General features: G+C 37.5%; 1 protein-coding gene across 3 annotated transcripts in view; it reads left to right on the top strand.

Annotated features, from left to right (window-relative positions):
* KIAA0825 (KIAA0825 ortholog) overlaps positions 1–21,377 on the top strand; it is a 267,900-nt gene that overhangs the window by 229,699 nt on the left and 16,824 nt on the right. Inside the window, exon 22 of one of the 3 annotated variants that reach the window (XM_076361839.1) lies at positions 12,448–12,511. The exons of the other annotated variants lie outside the window; for them this stretch is intronic. Within the exon in view, the coding sequence (XP_076217954.1) occupies positions 12,448–12,487 (40 nt within the window). The 3' untranslated portion in view covers positions 12,488–12,511. Of the gene's footprint in view, positions 1–12,447; positions 12,512–21,377 lie in introns of those variants that run through there. 3 annotated transcript variants of the gene reach the window in all.

Genomic DNA, 21,377 nt, shown 5'->3' with positions numbered 1-21,377 from the left:
CTGCACAGCCTCTCTGCTTCTAATGACCACAGGATAGCATTACCAGTTGCTGTGAAAACTGAAGGGCGTCTTGGTTTTGACTCAAATTTTAGTTTCATCCAGACTGGTTATATACCATCTAACTTTGCTATAATAGAAAATACAATGCAGTAACACAAGGATTTCAAATACTACTAAAAGTCATAGTCCATCAATTTAGGTAAATAGCCAGTGAAAATACGGTACTCGGAATTTTATGCAGATTTCATTGATTCCTGTTGGTCTTTCAGAACCACGTAAAGCATTGTCTTAGGATTATTACTGGACAAAGTCTCAAATACATGAGAGACCACCATTCATCCACCCACATGGAACTGAGTTCATGTTATCATTCATCTGTTGGGGTTTTTTTGCTTTATATGCAGCATTTTAACTATATCAGAGAGAACTGTTTCCATTGCACTTTATTGTGCTAACAGAACTGATCATTGGATCAGTTAATCATTGGACCCGTCAGGTGAGCACTTGCATTATTAACCATTTAGTATTAGGAGCAGGTAACTCATGCTGCAACATTCCTTTCTTTAACAGTATTGTCTGTGATTTTTCCTATGATGTATTGCGAGATACTTATCAAAACCTACAGATGTTCTGGGAAGTGTTATTGGTCTCATTGATGAATGCAGCAGTCATGGATGTGCCTTAGGATAGCAGACAGGCAGATGGGTTTGGCTCTGTGTTTCCTTCACCTTTACGGCTAAGTGGGAGGGGGAAGCAGTGTGGGGTAAATTTACTCGATGAACCACAGCTTCTGAGTTTGTTCAGCTAAGCGAGAACAAGTAATAATTCAGGACTAGTGGGATTACCGGTGCCAATGGAATATGGGGTAGATGAACACCATTTTGCTGGAGTGTATGAAGTTATTTCCCAGGAGCTGCTGTGTCAGAAAGTCAGTATGGGATTTCCTTATTGGTCAACTTTTCTAGCTGGAAACTTACTACCCCTGACTGCTAGCAGCCAATAGCTAATTGATTTGGTAGATTTAAAGATGAATCTTGTGAAGATGTTTGTTATGGTTGGTCACAAAATTTGGACATGCCATCCAAGATTGCTATGGCAAATACAAAATGGTGGTGCTTTGAACAGGACTGAAATTTTATGTCCAGCAAAATAATCTTAAATTATAAGAGGTCCTAGAAAACATTGAGTATATTTATAAAACATATCTTTTGTTATACACTTATATCTGCCTATTTTAGTCTCTCACCTGTTTTATATTTAAACTGTTGGAGGTCCAGTTTTAAGCCCCAACTCTCTTTAAAACACTGCTCTTGTGTCAACAGCCTCTAAGCGCAGAGTATGGCTTGTTATATTCTGAAACGGACAAACCTGTGCCTGCTCTCTTTCCAGTATCCTTGCTTATTCTTGGGTTGTAACTGAAACCTTTTGCCATGATTTTTCTATTTCCCTGCCAAACTCATTTACCGTTGGACAACACCCCGCTCTCGATTTCATCAATATGCATTTGCCTCTTTGCAAGTTGTCAAATGACTAGTCAAGCCTTAAAAAACATCTCTGGAGAGATATTTTCAGGTAGCTGAAAATTAGCAATAGCATTTCTACCTGTGGCTATGAAAGAGAGTGTGAGAAGTAATGATTATCTGATAGCAAAGAAAGGCTGGTTGAGAAGTTGTCTGGGTTGTCTCCCTGACCACCATTGACTACTGAACCTGTAAATCAGTCCTCTTGACAATTAGCAGCAGAAAGCACAGCTGAGAGTACTCTTGTGAGGCTTATTTACTGTAGATGTTGCTAATCATATGTAATGATTTGTTGTGGGTCTGAACATGTGATTCTGCTGACATTTCTTTCACTAAGGAGACAACCAATGGGGGGTCTGCTACTGCCCAAATCTGTGCTTCTTACGCTGTTGTGTGGGTGCAACTCATGTCAGTGCTGTGAGACTTCCTCAGGAAACTATCCTGGGTTAATCTCCTTGCAAAAACAAACAGGCAAGACAACAAGCCAAACAGAAAACAAAACAGAAAACTGAATAAACCACAGAAAAATATCAGGATTTTTGTTTAGCACTGAAAGACTTCATATCCCAAACAGTGAGAGACATTATAATACAGCACGTGCTGTTAAATAGACATTTTCTCCATGAAAAAGGTGTAAGAGAGTTCCTCCATAAGCTTCTGTTTCCTTGAGTCTAGATTGCTTTATTCTGGAAATTGTGTGCTGTCTTTATCAGCTCGGTGATTTTTTAGCTCCTGGCAGCCTTTGTCAGGGGGTAGAAAGGAACCAATGCATAAACTTTTTCTGGTTTATGTTCTTTAGGGATTTTTGAGGGATTTTCTTCTTTCTGCATTGGGAGTTGAATCTGATTTTGAGAGAAACCCTTCTGATCTCAAGACACATGATCTCATGTCTACAAAAGAAGCCAAAGGTTTCTCTTGATTCGAGGGTCTGAGCAATATGGAAGTCAGAAGCAAGGAAGCTGGAGAAGCCAAAGGGTATATCAAACAGAAAGATAAGGTAGAAAACTTTATCAGAGGCCAGTGTAAGGCAAGAGATTCCTGGACATATGTGCTGCAGGACAAGAAGATTTCAGGGCTGGAGAAAGATCAATTAGGACAGAACTTTGGGTGGACAAGTGGGAGTAAGGGCAAAGGAGGCAATGTTAAACAGAAATGCTACTTCAGCCTGGTGCCAAGTTGAATAGCAGAGAACAACCGGTTCTTGTATACCTGGGGTTTGTTAACCCACTAGTCAAGAAGATTGCTTAGTCTCCAGCAGTGCTGATTGGGGCCAGGTGTTTGGTTGCAGAGCTTTCTTTCCAGGCAGGATCTAATAAGAGCTGACAGCAGCAGTTCAGGGAGGTCTTCTCTTGGAGCCTTGTCCTTGGAAACATCTGGCGTTGCTTCTTTGTTTTGATTCATCAGTGACAGAGGCCGTTTTCTTCATTTTCTTATCATAGTATGCGATTGTGATAAGGAACGTAGACATTTCTAGAGGCTGGTCAAGTCCAGAGCCTCTGAAGGGGTTCAGCCAGCCAGCTGGTGGGGGACACAGATGTTACAAAGAGAGGCTAAACATCAGGCAATGACATATACAGCATAGTAATGGAAGAGTTTCAGATGCTAAATAGATAAGAATGCGCCACGATGTTGAAGCAAACAAACTCCACAAAGTGATTTTTTTTCCTTTTCCTGCAGTAGTTGATCTCTAGTAACAAAAGAAGCCAAACAACTTTGTTTAAAATACGCTGCTCATATAAGGCATCTTGTGGGAAAGCTATGTTACTGGAATTCCTTCACTGGAAAAAGCCTAAGACAAGCATTTTGGGGGCTGGAGGAAAACTATGAGGCTCTGCAGCTCACAGAAAGAAGTAGAAGATAACTAGCAAGTCCTCTTACTTGGGTACCATAAAGAGCTACTCTACAAAGCTGCTAAAAATCTACTAGATTTTTATCAGGATTTAGGGCCAGATTTGAAGGCAGGCACATACGTCATTTGTGTGTATAATTATGGAGAAAAACTTCCAAGATAGGATATGGGACTTACAAGCCCTGCCTTTTATCTGTGCTTCAGAACTGTGAGGAAATGTTATACTGATACTACCATGGTAATTTTGGAAGGTAGCTTTTTGTATCTTTTGCTGTTATTATTTTTGGGTAGGTTCTGGTATGGGCAAAGCAATAACTTCTTGGGTCTTTGTAACATCAAGTTTAAAACGGGTATGCTGCAGTGGGCCTGGTCTCTCAAAATGAAATGAACTGTATTTCTGCCACAAAAGAGCACAAAAAGTTCTATTTGCTCCAACAAAAAGATATGGTGATTTCTGTTCTGCAACATATTCTTTATAGGACTTCTTAGTAATATTTTTATATGCTAGATAACTCTGATACATGTAGCAACATAGAATAAAACCCAGCACAGATTTACGTGAATTTTGGGACAAGAGATTGACTGTTTTTCTTAACATATTTCCTATCTTGAAAATGTGTAGGACTGCCTTATCACTGTGCTTTACTGTGCAGCCATAAATAAACTCTGACAATGCAGGAGCTTTCTGACTAGATAATAATACAGACTGTTTTTCTTGCATATCTTTTTTTAATGCAGTACTTTGGTTTGTTGTATGTGCTTATGAGTGTGGATTTTTATGTGCTTATGTTAGGTTTGGTCAATGAGACTATAAACACCATTAACACTTTCAGAAAACCAAGCCATGGCTCCTTGAATTCAGTTGTCATGGCACTGCACTAACAAGTTACTACAAGTAGTTTTCCTATAACATAATCTTTACAGAGAAAAAATTGGCTGAAAAAATAGAAATCATCTTATATTCTACTGAAGTCACTGAGTTCCTCTAGAAATTCGTCCATGTAATAATGCTGTTCCATATGTTACTGAAATTTGGATCTTCATGACTAATTTGATCTCCTTTGAGAGATACAGGTGAAATCAAATTTAAACCAAGCAGAAATACAATATCAAAAGTGCCTCAGAGCATGCTGCTTCTGGATTTTGGAACTGATGTGATAAAATATTCAATCTGTCAAAAAATCAGTCAGAAAAGTTATTTTCCTAAATGCAACATGATACAGTTTTGTAGTTTATATCTTCTGCTTTATGTATCCATTTTTTAAACTGTTTTCAACAGATTTAGCCTTAGTCATGCAAATTACACTGTTTTGCAACATACAGTCCAAAAATAACTTGCAGGAATGTAGCATGCAATTGGTTGTCAAAACAAGGTTATTAAATCAGTGCTTAATTTTATCTCTTGATATAAGTGGTGAGATCCTTGTAAATTTAGAGACGACTATGTACTGGAGTACAAGAAAAAATTTCAGCCGATCATTTAATTACTAAAACCTGCAGGACAGAGCTCCTGAAACTCTTGACTAGTTTATCTGATGGACTTAGCCATGATAACCAGGAGTATTTATATTGCACATCAAGTGAGGACCACCAGCACTCACCAACTGGGCCAGCCAACTGAAGGAATAATTTTAGTCCATTCACCAGTTCATTCTTAAAGGTGGTTAGAAGAGAATCCCTATGGAGACAGTGAGTAACTATTTGGACTTTACAGTAACACTTCAAAATGCAAACAGTCTAACACACCACATCATAGAATCACAGAATCACAGGATGGTTTGGGTTGGAAGAGACCTTCAAAGACCATCTAGTCCAACCCCCTGCCGTGGGCAGGGACATCTTTCACTAGATCAGGTTGCTCAGAGCCCCGTAACATGACCTTGAACACTTCCAGGGTTGGGGCATCCACCACCTCTCTGGGCAACCTCTTCCAGTGCCTCACCACCCTCATCGCAAAGAATTTCTTCCTTATGTCCAATCTAAACCTCTTCCAGTTTAGAACCGTTGCCCCTTGTCCTGTCACTACAGTCCTTGGTAAAAAGTCTCTCCATTTTTCTTTTAAGTCCCCTTTATGTATTGCAAGGCCACAATAATGTCTCTCTGGAGCCTTAATCATGTAGGGTATGACTGTATTACATCAAATTAAGTTTACACCAACTATGAATAAGCAAAGCTACAGTTACGTGAGATTTGATCAGATCTTACAGAAGATTGTAGGAAAGTCTGGGTTCTTGCAGTGTTTTTGAGGTCTCAGGATATTCCTTGCCACTGTCAGAGCCTTGTTATGCACAGAAAAACACTCTAGCCTGGTCACTACAAATTAAAGAGACTGATCCTATGCAAGACATCGTATGCATGGAAATTTGTGCTCCTATACAGCAGAAAATAATTTTGTCTATGATTTTGGTATTATCAGAGTCCTTACTGCTATACAAAGATTTTAATGCTATTTTAAGAAAGCAAAATAGACATTCTTTTATTGCAAAAATTTGCATTGAGGAATATTTTATTTGTATCTTGCATTTTAAAAGTGCCATGGCAAGAAATGGGTTTGATTTTGAAGAAGAATCATTTTGAATAATTAACCATGAATTACTCTAATTAGAAGAAAATAATTATAGGTTGGACATAGCTGCTTCAAATGAGATGTATGGAGTTAGTGACTATTGGAAAAATAATGCCACCTGATAGAAGCTGAAATAAATCTAAAAAAGAACTTTCTCTTACAATCAGGATTTAACTATGGTATTTTAAAATGTCTCCAATTTAAAACATGCAAATTTCTTCTAGACAGAATTATTAGTAGGACTATATTGTTGAATTACAAAATCCTCAGTGTAATAATTAAAGAAGGTAGTTTTATCCTTTAAAAGAGAGTTGTGATTAACTCTTGTCTTAATATCTGAGCTCTTGCTCAGAACTGCTGAGAATACTATAGGTACCTCTTCAAATCATAAAAAGGTTGATCTTGCTTAAACCCAAGGTATTTTTACAAGTAAATGCTATATAACAACATTATTTAAAATATATGTTTGTATTAGATATATAGAGACATAGATATCAACAACATGGTTGCCTTCAGTTTCAGGTATAAAGGATTTAGCATCCATGCACCATTGAATTTCATTACATTGGGAAGAATAATTTAATAGTGTCCTTTAAAAATCATACTTAGGAAAACACACATGGGCTGAATAGTCTAAGATTGCATGCTGTTCTTCAAGGACTCTTTTGTTTCTTTGAAAATCACCTGAATACTGCAAGAAGAAATCCTTGTAATTTAATTTTTTTGGCTACTTATTCAGGATTAGGTTCTTATTGTATAAACACATACTTACACCTTTTGTAACCTGAAATTTGCAACAAAAGACTTAAATGTGAACATCAACAAACAGTGAAATGATGATTTTTGGTGGCTCTGCAAATGCCATTCTCAATGTGATTATTGCATGCCTGTAAATAACCTGCTGTACTTTCTCTTCTTAAAATCTTAAGAAGCAATTTAGCATAATGAAAAATTAACCAATCCATTTCTGTCTGAGCAACAGGGACAGCTAAACCTGAGGTTTTCTAGACCACTATGCTGGCAGCAGTGCGTCCTCTCCAATTAATTTTACTGCCATATATTCATCATATGATATTGCTCATGCACACTATTAGCCTATGTAATGTGTTGCTGAAGTCCAGATACGGAAGCAAAAGTTCTCTTGAATATTTAGCCTTATTATAATTATCATGCCACTTCTACAAGATCCACTGACGTTCTGTTTTGATGCCAGTACAGGTAATTTATTTTTTTCCAGTTTAATCTTCTCTTTCATTTCTTGCCCGAAATAGTGTGCTTTAGAAAAATGTAGTAGTGGCTTGTACCCAAAGGCAGGTGAATGAAACTTGCCACATGTGTAGTCAAACACACAGAAATAGTAGTCTTTGCTGTTAGAGGAGCTAAGATGATGGCCTCCCTCTAAAGCTTAAAGCCAAAAATTATTTCTTGGTGGGGTTAGATCATGTTTTTTGTTATAAAAATGTAAGATATTTTTCATTAACTGAAACAAGTACAATAAGACTATCGTATGCGCCTCTTCAGTGGTAGCTATTTCATTTTTTCCTTCTTACCTTTTTATAACACAAGTCAGGGCACTAAAAATATCCCAACCAGAGATTGTTCAAGTGTTTAAACTGTGCATCCTTATGAACATGGTATCTGAACGTTAGTTGTATTAACTCTCCAGAGCCAACGCCTGTTATCTTAATGCAAAATGTGAGAGTGCTCCCGTCTTTTGTTTGTGGTTAGAATTCTGTCATGTTGGCCCATCCTTTTAAATGTGAATAATACTTTCTGCTGAATTTTTTTTTGTGTTACCTTCCAGATGCTTCTAAAAGGCTTGACTTTGAGCCTGTGAGAAAATGATGTTGACCATCTAACCACAGAATGCAGACCTTCTAGAAGATCACTTAGAACTTCTAAATTCTGTAGTAGTTTCTGAACATACAGGCTGTTGGGTTTTTTTCACATTAAATTAATTTAAATATATCCTATTCAACTGTAGCAACTTCTTACCTGAATAGTATTTAGCCATGCCAATTTTTTAGCCAATTTTTTACCCAGATTGTTGTCATAAACAAATTTTCCTTATAATGTGGATGTTAATGTGTTGTCATTTCATCTCAGTGTTTTAGAATTTTCATTCTTAGTTGATCTAGAACCTTGTAAAGTATAAGCAACTTTAAGCAACTCAAAAGTATTGTGAAGGTGTAAAGTAAAACTAAGGATGATGTAGAAGAGTCATTCTTTTTATGAATAGTATAATCACTCTGGGTAAGGTCTTCCACCTTTCCAGAGTGAATAAATCTGTCTATTCTAATTCTTTAGAAATATAACTTTAAAAAAGAAGGAGGGGGAAAAAAAATCTCCTTTCAGAATTTAATTGCCAAAATGTGTTTATAAAAAAAAGCAATGAAAAAAATGGGGCATTTAATTATGATTTAAAATGATTGAAATTCCAGTGCACCTGTTTAATCAAAAGAAAATAATGTATGCACAGTGAAGTCTTTTTCTATTATGCTTCTGATGACAATAGCAGGGTATTAAGAAAATATAATAAGAAGAGTAATATCTAACATTTTGTTTTGTTATGTCAAGAGATAGAATAACTTACTGGATAATTTTTACAAAATTCTGCTATATTAAGTTATAAATTTCCAATTCAGCTTCATCTGATTACCATCTAAAGCTGAATGCTTACCCAAATATACAGTTATTATATACCAGACATTTGGCACATCCCTGGTATACTCTTAACAAAAATTTATTATCCTCCGATACATACCTCTGTACAGAGTATTGCAAAGCTGTTACCAAGACACATGAGCGTTTTCTGCTTACAATACAGGAGAGCTTTAATTACAGGATTCAGTACTTTCTCCGTCTTCTCATGTAACTACACCTTCACTCTGTGAAGAGCCATGGGCTGTGCCGTTGCTGGACCATGGTTGTACAGTGAACAGAGCTGCTGTACGAATAACCCCTGCTTCATTACTACCGAAGCTGGAATGTGTGAACAGACTGCTGCAGAAAGAGACGGGATCCCAGCACTTGAACGGTGTGCTGAATTCTTCCACTCTTGGCTCTGTGGCAGAGTTTGTGCAGGGTGCAGACCAGGTTACTTGCAGTGGAGAATATGACGTGTTATGTGGAGCAGACGAGAGCATTCACATCTGTAGATGAAATCACTGGAAGATGTTCCTTCAGAAAGGAAACCACCGTGTGGTGCTACATATTCTGCAAGAGTGCATTAATGGTGTCTCAAACTGGGAACTCAAATTTGGTTTTAATCTCTGTCCCAGTTTGGCGATACATTAAATGGGGTAGCGTCTATTCATCTCAAAGTATGTTGTATATTTTCTTTAGTGTTTGTGAAGCACTCGGAGAGTGATGCCAGCAACAGAAAAGCCCGAGAGAAAATTAATAATAATGATAATAATACAAGCTTTGAAGTGTGTGGTAAATTAGATATAAGGTCATCCACTGAATGCTTAGTAGGAAATACAATATTGAATATTACACACAGAAAGATTTATCTCTGTTCTGTGCCCCCAAAAGACAGAGGTAGGTAGAAAAATGGTGTGTGAGACTTAATCGTTACAATTCATAGTTAACCTTAATTCCAGCATTTTCAAACTTTTTAAGTATCTATCTTTAAACCTTTTAACAAAATTTTTGTGTCTGTGAGAGAATTTGTGCATGTCTGATTATGCTGTAGCATAATACATCTAGTAGGTAAGGGGGGAAAGCACTTCTAAATGAGTTAGCCTTTTGTAGGATGAATTGAAACCAGGACACTGAATATTCTGGACAGGCTGTTCAGGAAGTGTTTGTAAAACAGGAGAACAATTTAGTTTCTCTTTAATATAACTTTTGTCTAGCTCTTAAGCTCTTTCTGTTGTGTACCTTGTTTTCAACAACTTCAGGTTACTGAAATAGTTGAGTTGATACGTATATGAAAACATCTATCTGTGTAATCTTTGTCTGGTTCTTTAATTTCTAGCTCAGATTTGTCTCCGATTCTGCAACAGACTACGTATCTGTACAGTCTTACAGATATGCAAAATAATGACCTCCTATGTTATGGTTTTACATATTGTTTTTGCATCTAAAGCACTTAACAGTCTCAAGCAGCAGTTGAGTATATTGAGATTTAAAGAAATAATTCATTTTAGTTCCTTTTAACTTGTCCTCCTATCGCCGAGTCTTTAGCCTGCACGTGTTCAGCCCTTTCTGCGAAGTATGAGAGTATGGTTTTGTTACGCAGTCTCGTCACTCCAAGGAGCGCAACTCTATGAGCAGTGCTCGCTTTTCCTACCGGAGCAGTTCATGTGGTTCACTGTGGGTGAGAGTCGTGCCACTGATCCACTATACCTTAGGTGTTCCTAGGGCCACCTGCGTATACCTTATCACCTATCGAGTCCTTTCACACACCTAGCATCCATTCAGTGCGCTACTTCTATGGCATACGATGGCTGACGGGTTGTAGGCTGGCACCACTGTTTCAACAAAAATAGTAAATATTTTGTGATTGTGTTGTAGGGGCACAACATTCGCCTGAATTGCTGCCTTTAGAACAAACAAAAAAACCCCATTTCTACACAATATCCCAAGTAACGATTGATTAAGTGCATCATTTGCACGGTGATTTCCCCCTTAACAATTCCAAGCGCTCAATTAGCAAAACTTGATCCCTTAATTGAGGCTTTGCATATTCACCTTTTTTTAAACTACAGTTTAGGTGGCTATTCTTGAAAATACACATATAACTGTTTAAAGAACATCTCTCATTTTGTCTAATGCACCTTTATTGAATGCAACTGAGTGCCTTTTTCTGTAAGACGAACAGGAGATGTTTGTCCCTCTTTTCTTAATGTTGCTGCTGGTCAATCTCTTATAAAAAATATTTCAAATGTTAAATAATATTGGGTATGGTCTCAAGCCACATTATTTATATACTGCAGATTAGAACAGATAATTTTGTGCTGCTTTCCACTGTGATCCAGATGTATCCATTATGGAGAACATCCTATCTGTGCTTTTGCCTATGTGGTTACAGCAGTTACCTTCTGACCTACACTGTCTTTGAATTTCAAAATCCAAATTAATACCATCTGTTTGAGCCATTTCATTCCCTTTTCTGTAGCCTAAGGAAAACAAAGTTATTTTTAAAAACTGATGTATTGTTACAGTGTTCGTTCAAAGAGGTCAGCTACAACTTCTTGTTAAATTCAGCAGAAAAAATTCTAAGAAGTAAGCTGCCACTTGAGCATTTTTGCAGCCATATTTATTCAGACGTATTTACATGTCTGAGAAAATTACAAGTGTGAAAACAAAATTAAATTAGTTTTTTCACTTTTACATATAGTTTATCTCTTTGCCTTAAAGATTTGTGATCTTGCCAAGGTCATTCTCCTCACTCATATTTTTGCACTCTGGCATTATGGTATGTTCTTTGCACATACAAGAATGCTGCAACCCTGCACTTACTAGTGGCATTAAAATGAGTGAATAAATGTCAGAACTGAACAAGTCTTGACTGTCAAATATAAGCTTCTCTAGCATTCATGGCTAATGCTCTAATCATCGGTGCAAAACATCGAAATAATTTGCTTTCCCTACATGTTTTTACTGGCCAGGATGCATAGGGGAGTAGTGTGCTCAGTCATAATCATGCTCCACAAAGGCTGGAAATGTTCCCTTTGAGCTTCCAATCATTAGGCCAGCCGAAGTGAAGACAAGCCCATTGACAAGCGAGAACGGCAATAATTTATTTTCTATTGATGGGTTGTGACAAATCATGTTTGGAGCAGTGGCTGCATACTGTGGGGCTACACGAAGAAAGACTGCGATGGCCCTCGATGAAGCTGGTCACAGCTCATTTAGTCCAAATGTAGCCACCTGGGTGGTGAAACGTACCAGCCCAGGCATTCCCGCACAAAATTAGATCACTTACAGGCAAGGCATATAGGGGTTCCTACAAGGCATTAATCAAGGGAGGGGGTGAGCTGTCAAAATGTGGATTTCAAAATTAAGGAACACAAGAAGGATTAAAATGCAGCCACATCAGAAATTCAGGAATATAATTTCCATCACATAACTCCAGGTACGGAAGAGAGCTTGGAAGAAGAAATAAGTGAAATATTAAGGGTGCTTTCAGTAGGGGTAGATTTTTACAGATGTTAATTAGTAAAAGCAGCATGAGGATTTATTTAAGCTTGGGCACACCCCCTTCAACTTCAGCTGACAGGTCAAATTAATTTATGTGCTTCCTACCAGTGCATAACACAGTTCATATCTTATTTAAATTTACTTTTGCCAAGGTCCACTGATGTGCTTAGCATCTGACATCTCACGCTGTTTCAGAATACAGACGGATATTTTATTTTGCAGGATATGAAAAGCCTGCCCTGTTTATTTTATCAACTCTATTTATATTTTATTTCTATAGAAAAAAAAATTAAAAGAATAATGAGAGTATTTTGCATGCATTTTACTCTACTTTTTTTTTAATATGATTTTTGTTTCCCAAGAAATTCTGCTGTCTGTCTTGAAAGTCAGATATCCTCTTAAGCAGCGATCCTTGAATCCTCTGAATGGAAGCATCCTGACCTGACCAGCTAAGCATTGCTTCAGATGTTGTGGGGTTTTGGACTTTCTTTTCATATTGTCCATTGCCCCGGAGGGAGAAAAGAGGGAAGGAACAACCAGAGGGGCAAAATTCCTTTTATCTGCAGAAAAAATGTCAAATAGACATCTCTCCTGTCTGGCATGCACTGGAACGAAATCTCCTGCGGTAGCCCACTCCTTTGCCCCCTGCATCTCCCTCCATTGTTAACTTGGAAAAGTGGAGAATTGGGTTTTCTGTTTGAGGGGAAAATCGCTAATATCTCTGAAATCAGAAATCAGTAAATGAGCAGGAGTTGTCTCGGCGTTACCACAAATATCGTACTCCTCTGCGTCACCTGGTTTCTGACGGCCATCAAAGCGGGCATCCCCAGCTCCTGCATCCGTAAGCGGCTGTCGGAATGGAGCCGTTTGGCACGCACATGTTCCTCTGGAAGAGGCTGGGGGCCAGCAGCCCACAGGGGATGACAGCCTGCTTCTCTGGCAGTTGCTACTTACTGCCCACACGGACATCTCTGCTATGGCACCGAAAATTCGATGTATAAACCCCACTAAACATACAAAAAAATAATTTGTGCTTATACAAATAAGGATTGTATATGACAGGATATGTAAATGACAGAATTAAGGTTTTCCTGTGTCACGCTTCTAAAAAATTGTTCTATTTCATCTATTAAGACAGTATTTTTTTATTTACTCGGAACGAGTCTAAGGCTCTCATATCTAGTAATACGGTTTAAGTGATCTCAAATTTAATGAGCAAATACATATTTGGCAGTTGAAATGTCTATGAATTGTATTTATTTCTATTCTAATCATCTTAAATTATAACGTACTTAAGAAAATGCAAAACATGGGGCAGAACTAGAGTTATTACGTCTTTTAGGTAATCTTGAATTTCCTCTTTATATATTACATCAGGAGATTTGTGTAAAAAAAAGTCAAGTGTGACGATGGTTTATTACCATAACGTGTGCAATACAGAGGCAAATATATAACATTTAATGTGCCAGGTAATCTGTGAGAAGAGTTAATTATGTCAGTGTATTTTACATACTGTCAAGCTTCCTTTAAAGGGACATCTCCATCCCCTCTCCTCCTTTAAGGTAATTGTATCACACTGTGATCCTTAGAAGCACACTGAAAATACAATGGTTTAAAGGTAAAAAATAAAATTATCTTTCAATATACAGACATATTATGACATAAATTACACATAGTTTGTTTATACTAGTTAATAATTTTTGTAGGTTTCCTCTCTGTTTTCATTTCAGATTTTTAGTGCAGCTAATCTAAAAATAGTATGAAAACAGTGTACCCTGTATGTAACTCCACCTCTATATTTCCTGCATGTTGCATTTCTATTGGAAAAATAGTAATGAATTTTTCTAAATAATTCATTATACCAGGCACTTGAAAATTTTATTTTTATTTGGTATTATTTTGTCCTCTAAGGTAACATGACAGGATAACTGTCTTGCATAAAAACCAAGATCATCACTCTTTTTCACTGCCTATCAACCAGTTTGTGCTTAACCAAGCATTTATTTATTAGTTCTTAATGGTAAGGTCCACGAGGTTACTACACCTGAGAGAAAAATCTGTAAGACAGGCTTTCTAATTAATCACTGGGAGGGTTCAAGAAGGTCTTGTTATTTCTGTGTACAGAAGAATTTATGTAGTCTATTACAAGTGTTGATTGGTAAAACTGCAGCTCATTTTTGTTTCTTCAGATCTGTAGTTCTTTTTGTGCTAAACTGTACCATTCTTATCATTCTGTTTGTAAACACACACAAGAAGGTGTGTACAGAGGGAGACGGGTCTAACTTGTTGCCTGTTTGCCCCCTGAGCATCTGGAAAAAAGGCTGGTGAGAAAGAAAGGGAAAAGGAAAATGAAGAATATCGAGGGCGGCAATTTCAAACATGGATGGATTGAGGCGGGGGGAAATGACGAAGTAAATATCCTGTATGAAATCACACAGTTTGCAAACAATGTAGAGTGAAAAACCTGCAAAATAATTCAAGATACCATTTACTCTGCATGTTACCCTGTTTTGTCTAAAATGTCAGAATCTGGTAAACATGACCATTTAACGAGATCTGCTAGGTGGTACCCTTCTTTTCACTCGGGCTGGGCAGAGCTCTTGCTGCTGGAACGCAGGCACTCAAGAGCCAGGAAAGCTGGAGAAAACTTCTGACCTCTCACAATATCCATGCGCTGAGATTCCTTATTAAAAATCCTTCTTTTGAAATTGAGTTCTGGAAATGAATCTCTGCCACACCAGCTTCCCCCAGCTGACGTACGGTCCAGTTTCAGAGAAGCTCGCCCGGCACCGTGACCAGGAGGGATGAGGAAGCCAGAGGAAACATCTCTTTAGTCACCACTATCATAATAGAGTAAAACTGCCCAAACTGATCCTTATGAATGGAATGTCTCTTTATTGCTAAGGAAATCATTTGCAGCAAAGAGAATAAGTAGAGCGCATGGAAAAAACTGGAGCTGGAGGATTATTTCCTTCCTTTACTTCTTCAGTGAAAACCAGAGTGCACATTTTAGAAGACTCTGAACTCTGGGCTTCTGTAATCTTTCTGTGCCTTGTTTTCACAGTCTGTTAAATAGAGATACATTTCTCTGTGTGGCTGTTTTGAGAAGAATACATAAAAAATTCAGCTATATGGGTTTCTTGTGCCACTGGAAATCTCCATACAGAAAGCTGAAGAACTGCGTTGCCAATGCTCTTACAAGGAAGCAGTTTTAGGTCCCTTGACTGGATCCCCTTCTTCTGAGCTCCTCAAAGACGTATGTTTTTACTTCCCATTTTCACAGATCAGTGTAGCTTTGCCTTTACCTATATACAAACCTTCTTCCTTTTTCATGTTAGCATGTCACTCTTCTTTTGCCATCTTATCTACATGCTTTCCTCCTATGCCTCTGGAGATCTATGAATTTCAGCCTCTTTTGAACACTGCTGTGGTTTAACCTCCGCCGGCAACTGAGCACCACGCAGTCGCTTGCTCACTCTCCCCCCCCCCCCCAAGTGGGATGGGGGAGAGAATCGGAAGAGTAAAAGTGAGAAAAACTCATGGGCTGAGATAAGAACAGTTTAATAATTGAAATAAAATAAAATAACAATAGTAGTAGTAGTAGTAGTAGTAATAGTAATAATAATAATAATAATAATAATAATAATAATAATAATAATAATAATGATGAAAGAATATACAAAGCAAGTGATGCACAGTACAACTGCTCACCACCCGCCGACCGATGCCCAGCCAGTCCCCGAGCAGCGGCCCCCCCGGCCAGCTTTCCCCAGTTTATGTACTGCGCGTGACGTCCCATGGTATGGAATGTCCCTTTGGCCAGTTTGGCTGTGCCCCCTCCCAGCTTCTTGTGCACCTCCAGCCTTCTCAGTCGGTAGAGCATGGGAAGCTGAAAAGTCCTTGGCCAGTGTAAGCACTGCTCAGCAACAACTAAAACATTGGTGCGTTATCAACTTTGTTCTCATCCTAAATCCAAAACACTGTACCAGCTACTAGAAAGGAAATTAACTCTATCCCTGCCGAAACCAGGACACAGACCTGAGCAACATGATCTAGTTACCCCTGTTTTGAGTGGGGGCTGGACCAGATGACCTCTAGAGGTCCCTTCCAACTTTGATGGTGTATGGCAATGAATGTGTTCAGACTCTGATGGGGAATATTTGAGGTATTGAGCAGCTTTAACCTATGGAACCTGGCTGAGGACCGGGGTCTTGTGAAAGACCACCGCTGCAGTCCTTGACATAAGACAATAAAGAGCTTTAGCAGACAATTAATCTCACACCAGAGCGACACCACTAGGAAGAATAAAAGAAGCGATAGAGCAATGCTGTTGATAAAACTGAGAAATGGTAAAGCCATTTGAGATCAGAAGGAGCCCGATGTAAATCCTCGAAGACTGGAGACTGTATGCGATCTGAAAGAAGGTGGCTACTTCGGGGCAGTCCCTGCATGAGTATTGATGGACCATCCCAACGCACTGGACAAAAGCCCGGTTCCCCAGTGCCTTGGCTGGCAAACAGGCACCCGTGTCTGAAACCGGCAAAATGTCGTGACCGAGAGCGCGTATGAGTGGATGCTTGTGCTTCGGACAGGTTTTGACTAATAAGAACACAGGTCCTCTTCCCCTTCTAATAGAATCAGTTAAATCAGATATAAGGTAACGTTAACCCTAAGAGCCACTTGCAGCAATTGTTAAATTGGAAAGTTACTATTTCCAGAAAAAAAATAATTATTGTATACTAGAATATTTGACATGTGAAATTTCATGAAGATTGATTATTTTACGGACAAGTTTGGGCTAAAGATGGATGTAACACAGTAATCTTCAATTTTAACTAAAAGGCAACTGCTGTGCCCCCATCATTAAGCTGTAATTCTTACAAAAACTTCAATTAATTGGATTTTTCACCAGAACTTTTTTGTTTGATTTAAAGTACCATGTAGATTCGTTATAGAAACTTCATTTAAATATGGATTTAATTAGAAATGTTTTATAATTTTAATGAGTCTTAAAAGTCTTTTGATGAGCAGTCAGTGTAATTATGGTATTTAAAATGATTGGATAAATGCATACTTTATAATTTACCTTCCTCGCAACTGTGTTTTCATGCCGGTTATTTTTAACATGAAGAATTGTTTCATTTTGTGTCAGTTTATCCTCCTCTTTCTTCCACAAAATGTTTTATCTCTGAAATAAAATTAAATATGCATGATACTAGTAGTATTGGATAATAATGTAATAGCACAGTTAAAAATCAATCTAAGAGAGGAAAATTATTTTGGTTTTGTTAGAGAAGTGACTAAATTGATAATTTGTTATCCAGAAGTAAATTACAGACTAGCTCTGTCCTATATGTGTTGTCTCTTTTGTGTTTGAGGAAATTACCTGCAAAATTGCTGCAGAAGACATGTTGCACTAGGTATTGTGCTATCAGCAAACTGCTTCACTACCGCAACATAAAGAAAGAGAGAGGCTCAGCAAATTTAGGAAAATAAGGAGGTTATAGAACTAGCAGTTAAGAGGGGAAAAAATGGGCTTTTTAATGCATCGTGTACTTTATCACACAACCTACAGGAAGACCACTAACTGTCACATGCTGAGCCTTACAATTCATTGTTCAGAAACAGTACACATTAGCTCCTGCATATCTAATAAATTGTTGTTACATTGCTCTGTGTGTGTGTGTGTGTGTAGTTGGATATATCTTTATTAATGAAAACTGAGCTCATAGTAAGTCGAGTCTTCAATACAGAATAGATAAGCTAATATTAGTGCAACCAGCCTAAAGAAAGCAGCGAACAACAGTTTTACATGTTGTTTCTCAGGACTGCAATACCTCTCTGCAAATCAGTCAAATCTATTCTACTGGAGTGCTCCAGGAGGGTCGCATTTCCCCACAGTCCCCAGATCTTTTTATTTACTAAATATTTATTTACTGAATGAGTACTTCAGGAAAAAAATACTATAATGTAACGCGCATCGACAATTCCCGTTCCCTGATTTGATCTCCTTCAGCTTGCAGGTCGCTGGCCATGAGGTAGCCATGCCTGCTCAGCACTAAGCTTTAGCGTCTTACCCAGAAAAGACTATAAAAGAAGGGTAAACATGTAATGATACTTGCTTGACATATTCGCCCACATCCAGCAAATTGAGCTCCTAGTTCCTAGCTTTAAATGGATCTGCCTGCGGGTTTCCATCTTGCAGCGTTAGCCAGCAAGTTAGTACAATCTCTGTTTTGTGTCAGCAATGCTAGGTTCAGAAATTTTCCTCCTCCTCTTGCAAAAGAATATGAAAATATATCCTGTCCTATTAATTGACTGTTGTTCATTCAGTGTCTGTCTTCTAAGTGTAAGGAGAAACTTCACTTGCACTCATGCTTTGCAAGTAGGTACTTGTATAATATCATCTATGGACTGTCATCTTCATATCTCATATGTGTACTGTCATATGGGAAGGCTTAAGATCTTTCAATTTTTGTTGTAGTATATGTCTATGGGACTTTTCTTATCAGTATTTAAACTTTTTATCTTGAACATGATTTATTACATAGTCAAGTAGTCTGGTTCTCACATTTCTACAGAGCTTCCCAGCAGGTGCTAATTCTATTTTGCCATGCACTGTTGTGTAATTTAGTATTACCAAATATAATTCTGGATGTGTTACTACAACTTTTTCTTTTTTTTTTATGTTGAAGCACGCTTACAATTTTTAATACCATTTTTCCATGAGCCCATTTAATTGTGGCTCTCTAGGACTATGCTTAAAATAATGTTCTTTTTATGAAAAATTGTTATGAGCTTAAATCAAATTGTAGTCCATGTCCTGTCATTTCCAGCTAGTATGTCTGTCTAGTGAACACTGATTTTTACATGCATAACAGCTTTATGATCTGTAATACCATTTTTGGATATTGAGAATACTAATCCAGAACCATCAAATAATTTTTTTCTGGCTTAAACAAATAAATCTGTCCTGACTTATATCATTGATATAAAGCTTCCATGAGCATATTTAAGATTAGAATATCAGAATCTGATACTTTCTTCCTTTATTTTCTTTCATATGTTTTAAGAAAATGTTTTTTGTGAAAACAAGCTTTTAAACAGTATTAAGACCTTCTTAAACTTTTCTGGGAACTCCTTTACTCTTTTTATGTTTCATTCCACTTTCTGTGTACATAGGTCTTGTTCTTTTTATCTTCATGCCTTCTTTTGTTGTCATTTCAGCTAGTTCCATGAGGTTGTAAAAAGCTTTCAGAAATATTTTCATCCTTGAAGTAATTGCATAATTTACTTTTTCCATTTACTTATCTTTCCTTCTATCTAATTTATTCCTCCAAGATAAATACTCTTCTAAATCTCTGTTCTAAGGTTTACCTGTTTGTGATTCTTTTATTTATTAACCCTTTACTTTATCTTCAGATATTATGCTGACCTTTAATTTGTGTCCAACTTTTAAAATATTTAAATTACTCAAGCACTTACTTATGCCAGTAATAGCCCAGTCTTGGGAGGTCTATCTATTGAATCGATTCCACAAGGAAATCCCCTTATCCTTCAGCGGTGGTGCTATATTGTGCAGGGAATAGTTGCACCTTATTTCTCTGCAAGTGTAAATATTCCTAGTTTATAAATTTTTCAAGATTGCTCTGCTTGCAAATCTAGCAGCTTTGCCGAAAAAAAGAAGGGAACTGCTTAAATGTGTGTTCCATGTTTCTGCCTTTTCCTTTTTCCCATTTTGCAGTGTCACTGATGCTGTCACTTCCATTTTGGCTTCTCACAGCTACCAGTCCAAGTCACAGAATTTACAGCAATAGTTGTGGATTTGAGGAGGAGAGGAGCTTATTTGTGGTTGGCACAAACATGAGCAAAATTTATACCGTGCAACATATAAAAACCTTGCCTCTTCTATTTTGGCATGATGTCAATTTTATGAAACTATTTAAAGGCATTTTACACAGTCTCCATCATTTTTTTTTCTACGGATACTTGCCCAGTTTTAATCTCTTCCATGATACCTATATCTCCTGGTCTTCTAATAAATTTTCTATATGGATTTTAGGGTGTGCAGCTTTACAGTGGAAAGAAATTTGAAGGCAGAGAATGAAACTCTACACAAATGCCTTTTATTCTTATTATTCGCCTTTTATAAGAGAGAGGTCAGAGTCTTTTTGACAGGAGGCTGTGTTCATCTGTTTTCTGCAGTACCGCAGCTGGGTTTTAAACACTGATGCGCTAGTGTGCATGCATCTGAGAAGCAGAATAGGGATGTTAAAAGATTGGTGGTGAGTGACTATGTAAGGTAGAAGAAGTGGGTGTGGTGTTTTTTTAGCTATGATTTGTATGAGCGTAGGATAAAGACGAGCCAGGCCCGTAGTCATTTTGTGCTTGACCTCTCAAAGGTTCTTTTGCTCATAAAAATCTTAGTGTAGCCATTACAAGCGCTTCATCTCTTCCTCTGAAGTGACTCAGTCACTAAAAAACGTTGTAAGTAGACAGAGAAAGCACACTTTTACACGGTGCCCACTTCTGTCTTCATGGTTTCAGCCATATCTGTGGCTGCTTCAGATACTTCAGAAACAGAAAAACTGCTGCTTAGGATGAAATAGACATTGCAAGTGCCAGCTGCAGCAGACACTGTAGGTTTTATGATCCTGAGGCTCTTTGTAATTTCTAAATATATCATTCTTATTAAAAATACTGAATAATTAAAACCATTTCAATACATTTTCAACAATTTATTCGTTTAATATTTTATCCTAGAATAAAGTTCACATGATGCTCCACAAATATGTAGTAAGAATGCTGTTTGCCTTGAGCAGAAATATAGAGAGAATTAGAATTTCAAAAAAGAGAGAAACATTGCACTAACTTTGGCTTCATGGTCTCATTTATTGTAATATCCATCATTTCTTTATTTCTTTGGCAGCTCTTTACGCAGGAATTATTCTTTTTCTGAAAGCACTGAACTTTGTGCTGATTCCTGATTTTTAAAAATAAAAAGTGCATTACCAGGAGTTCAAATATGGCAATGAATTATTATGTTTTTTAACTCTTTGCTACCTCAGATCTATCCTAATCAGGGTTGATTAAACGCTGTTGCTTAGCGTCTTGTTCTCTGAAATGTGTAAGCAGCTGCAGAGAAGTTAATAGGCTACCGATTCCTGTTTCAAATGCTGAAAATGGCATTAATTGATAGGCATTTTGCCAGATACTGTAGGCTCCACCTGTATCTGCTTTTTTGTGCATCTTCTGAATCTTCGTATGTGATGTCTGGATGAAACATAGATTT

Source organism: Aptenodytes patagonicus, chromosome Z (assembly GCF_965638725.1).
Source record: "Aptenodytes patagonicus chromosome Z, bAptPat1.pri.cur, whole genome shotgun sequence".
In the NCBI taxonomy this organism is placed as follows: Eukaryota; Metazoa; Chordata; class Aves; order Sphenisciformes; family Spheniscidae; genus Aptenodytes; species Aptenodytes patagonicus.
The sequence above is the reverse complement of the archived record's forward strand: the minus strand, read 5'-3'. Positions and strand labels throughout refer to the sequence as shown.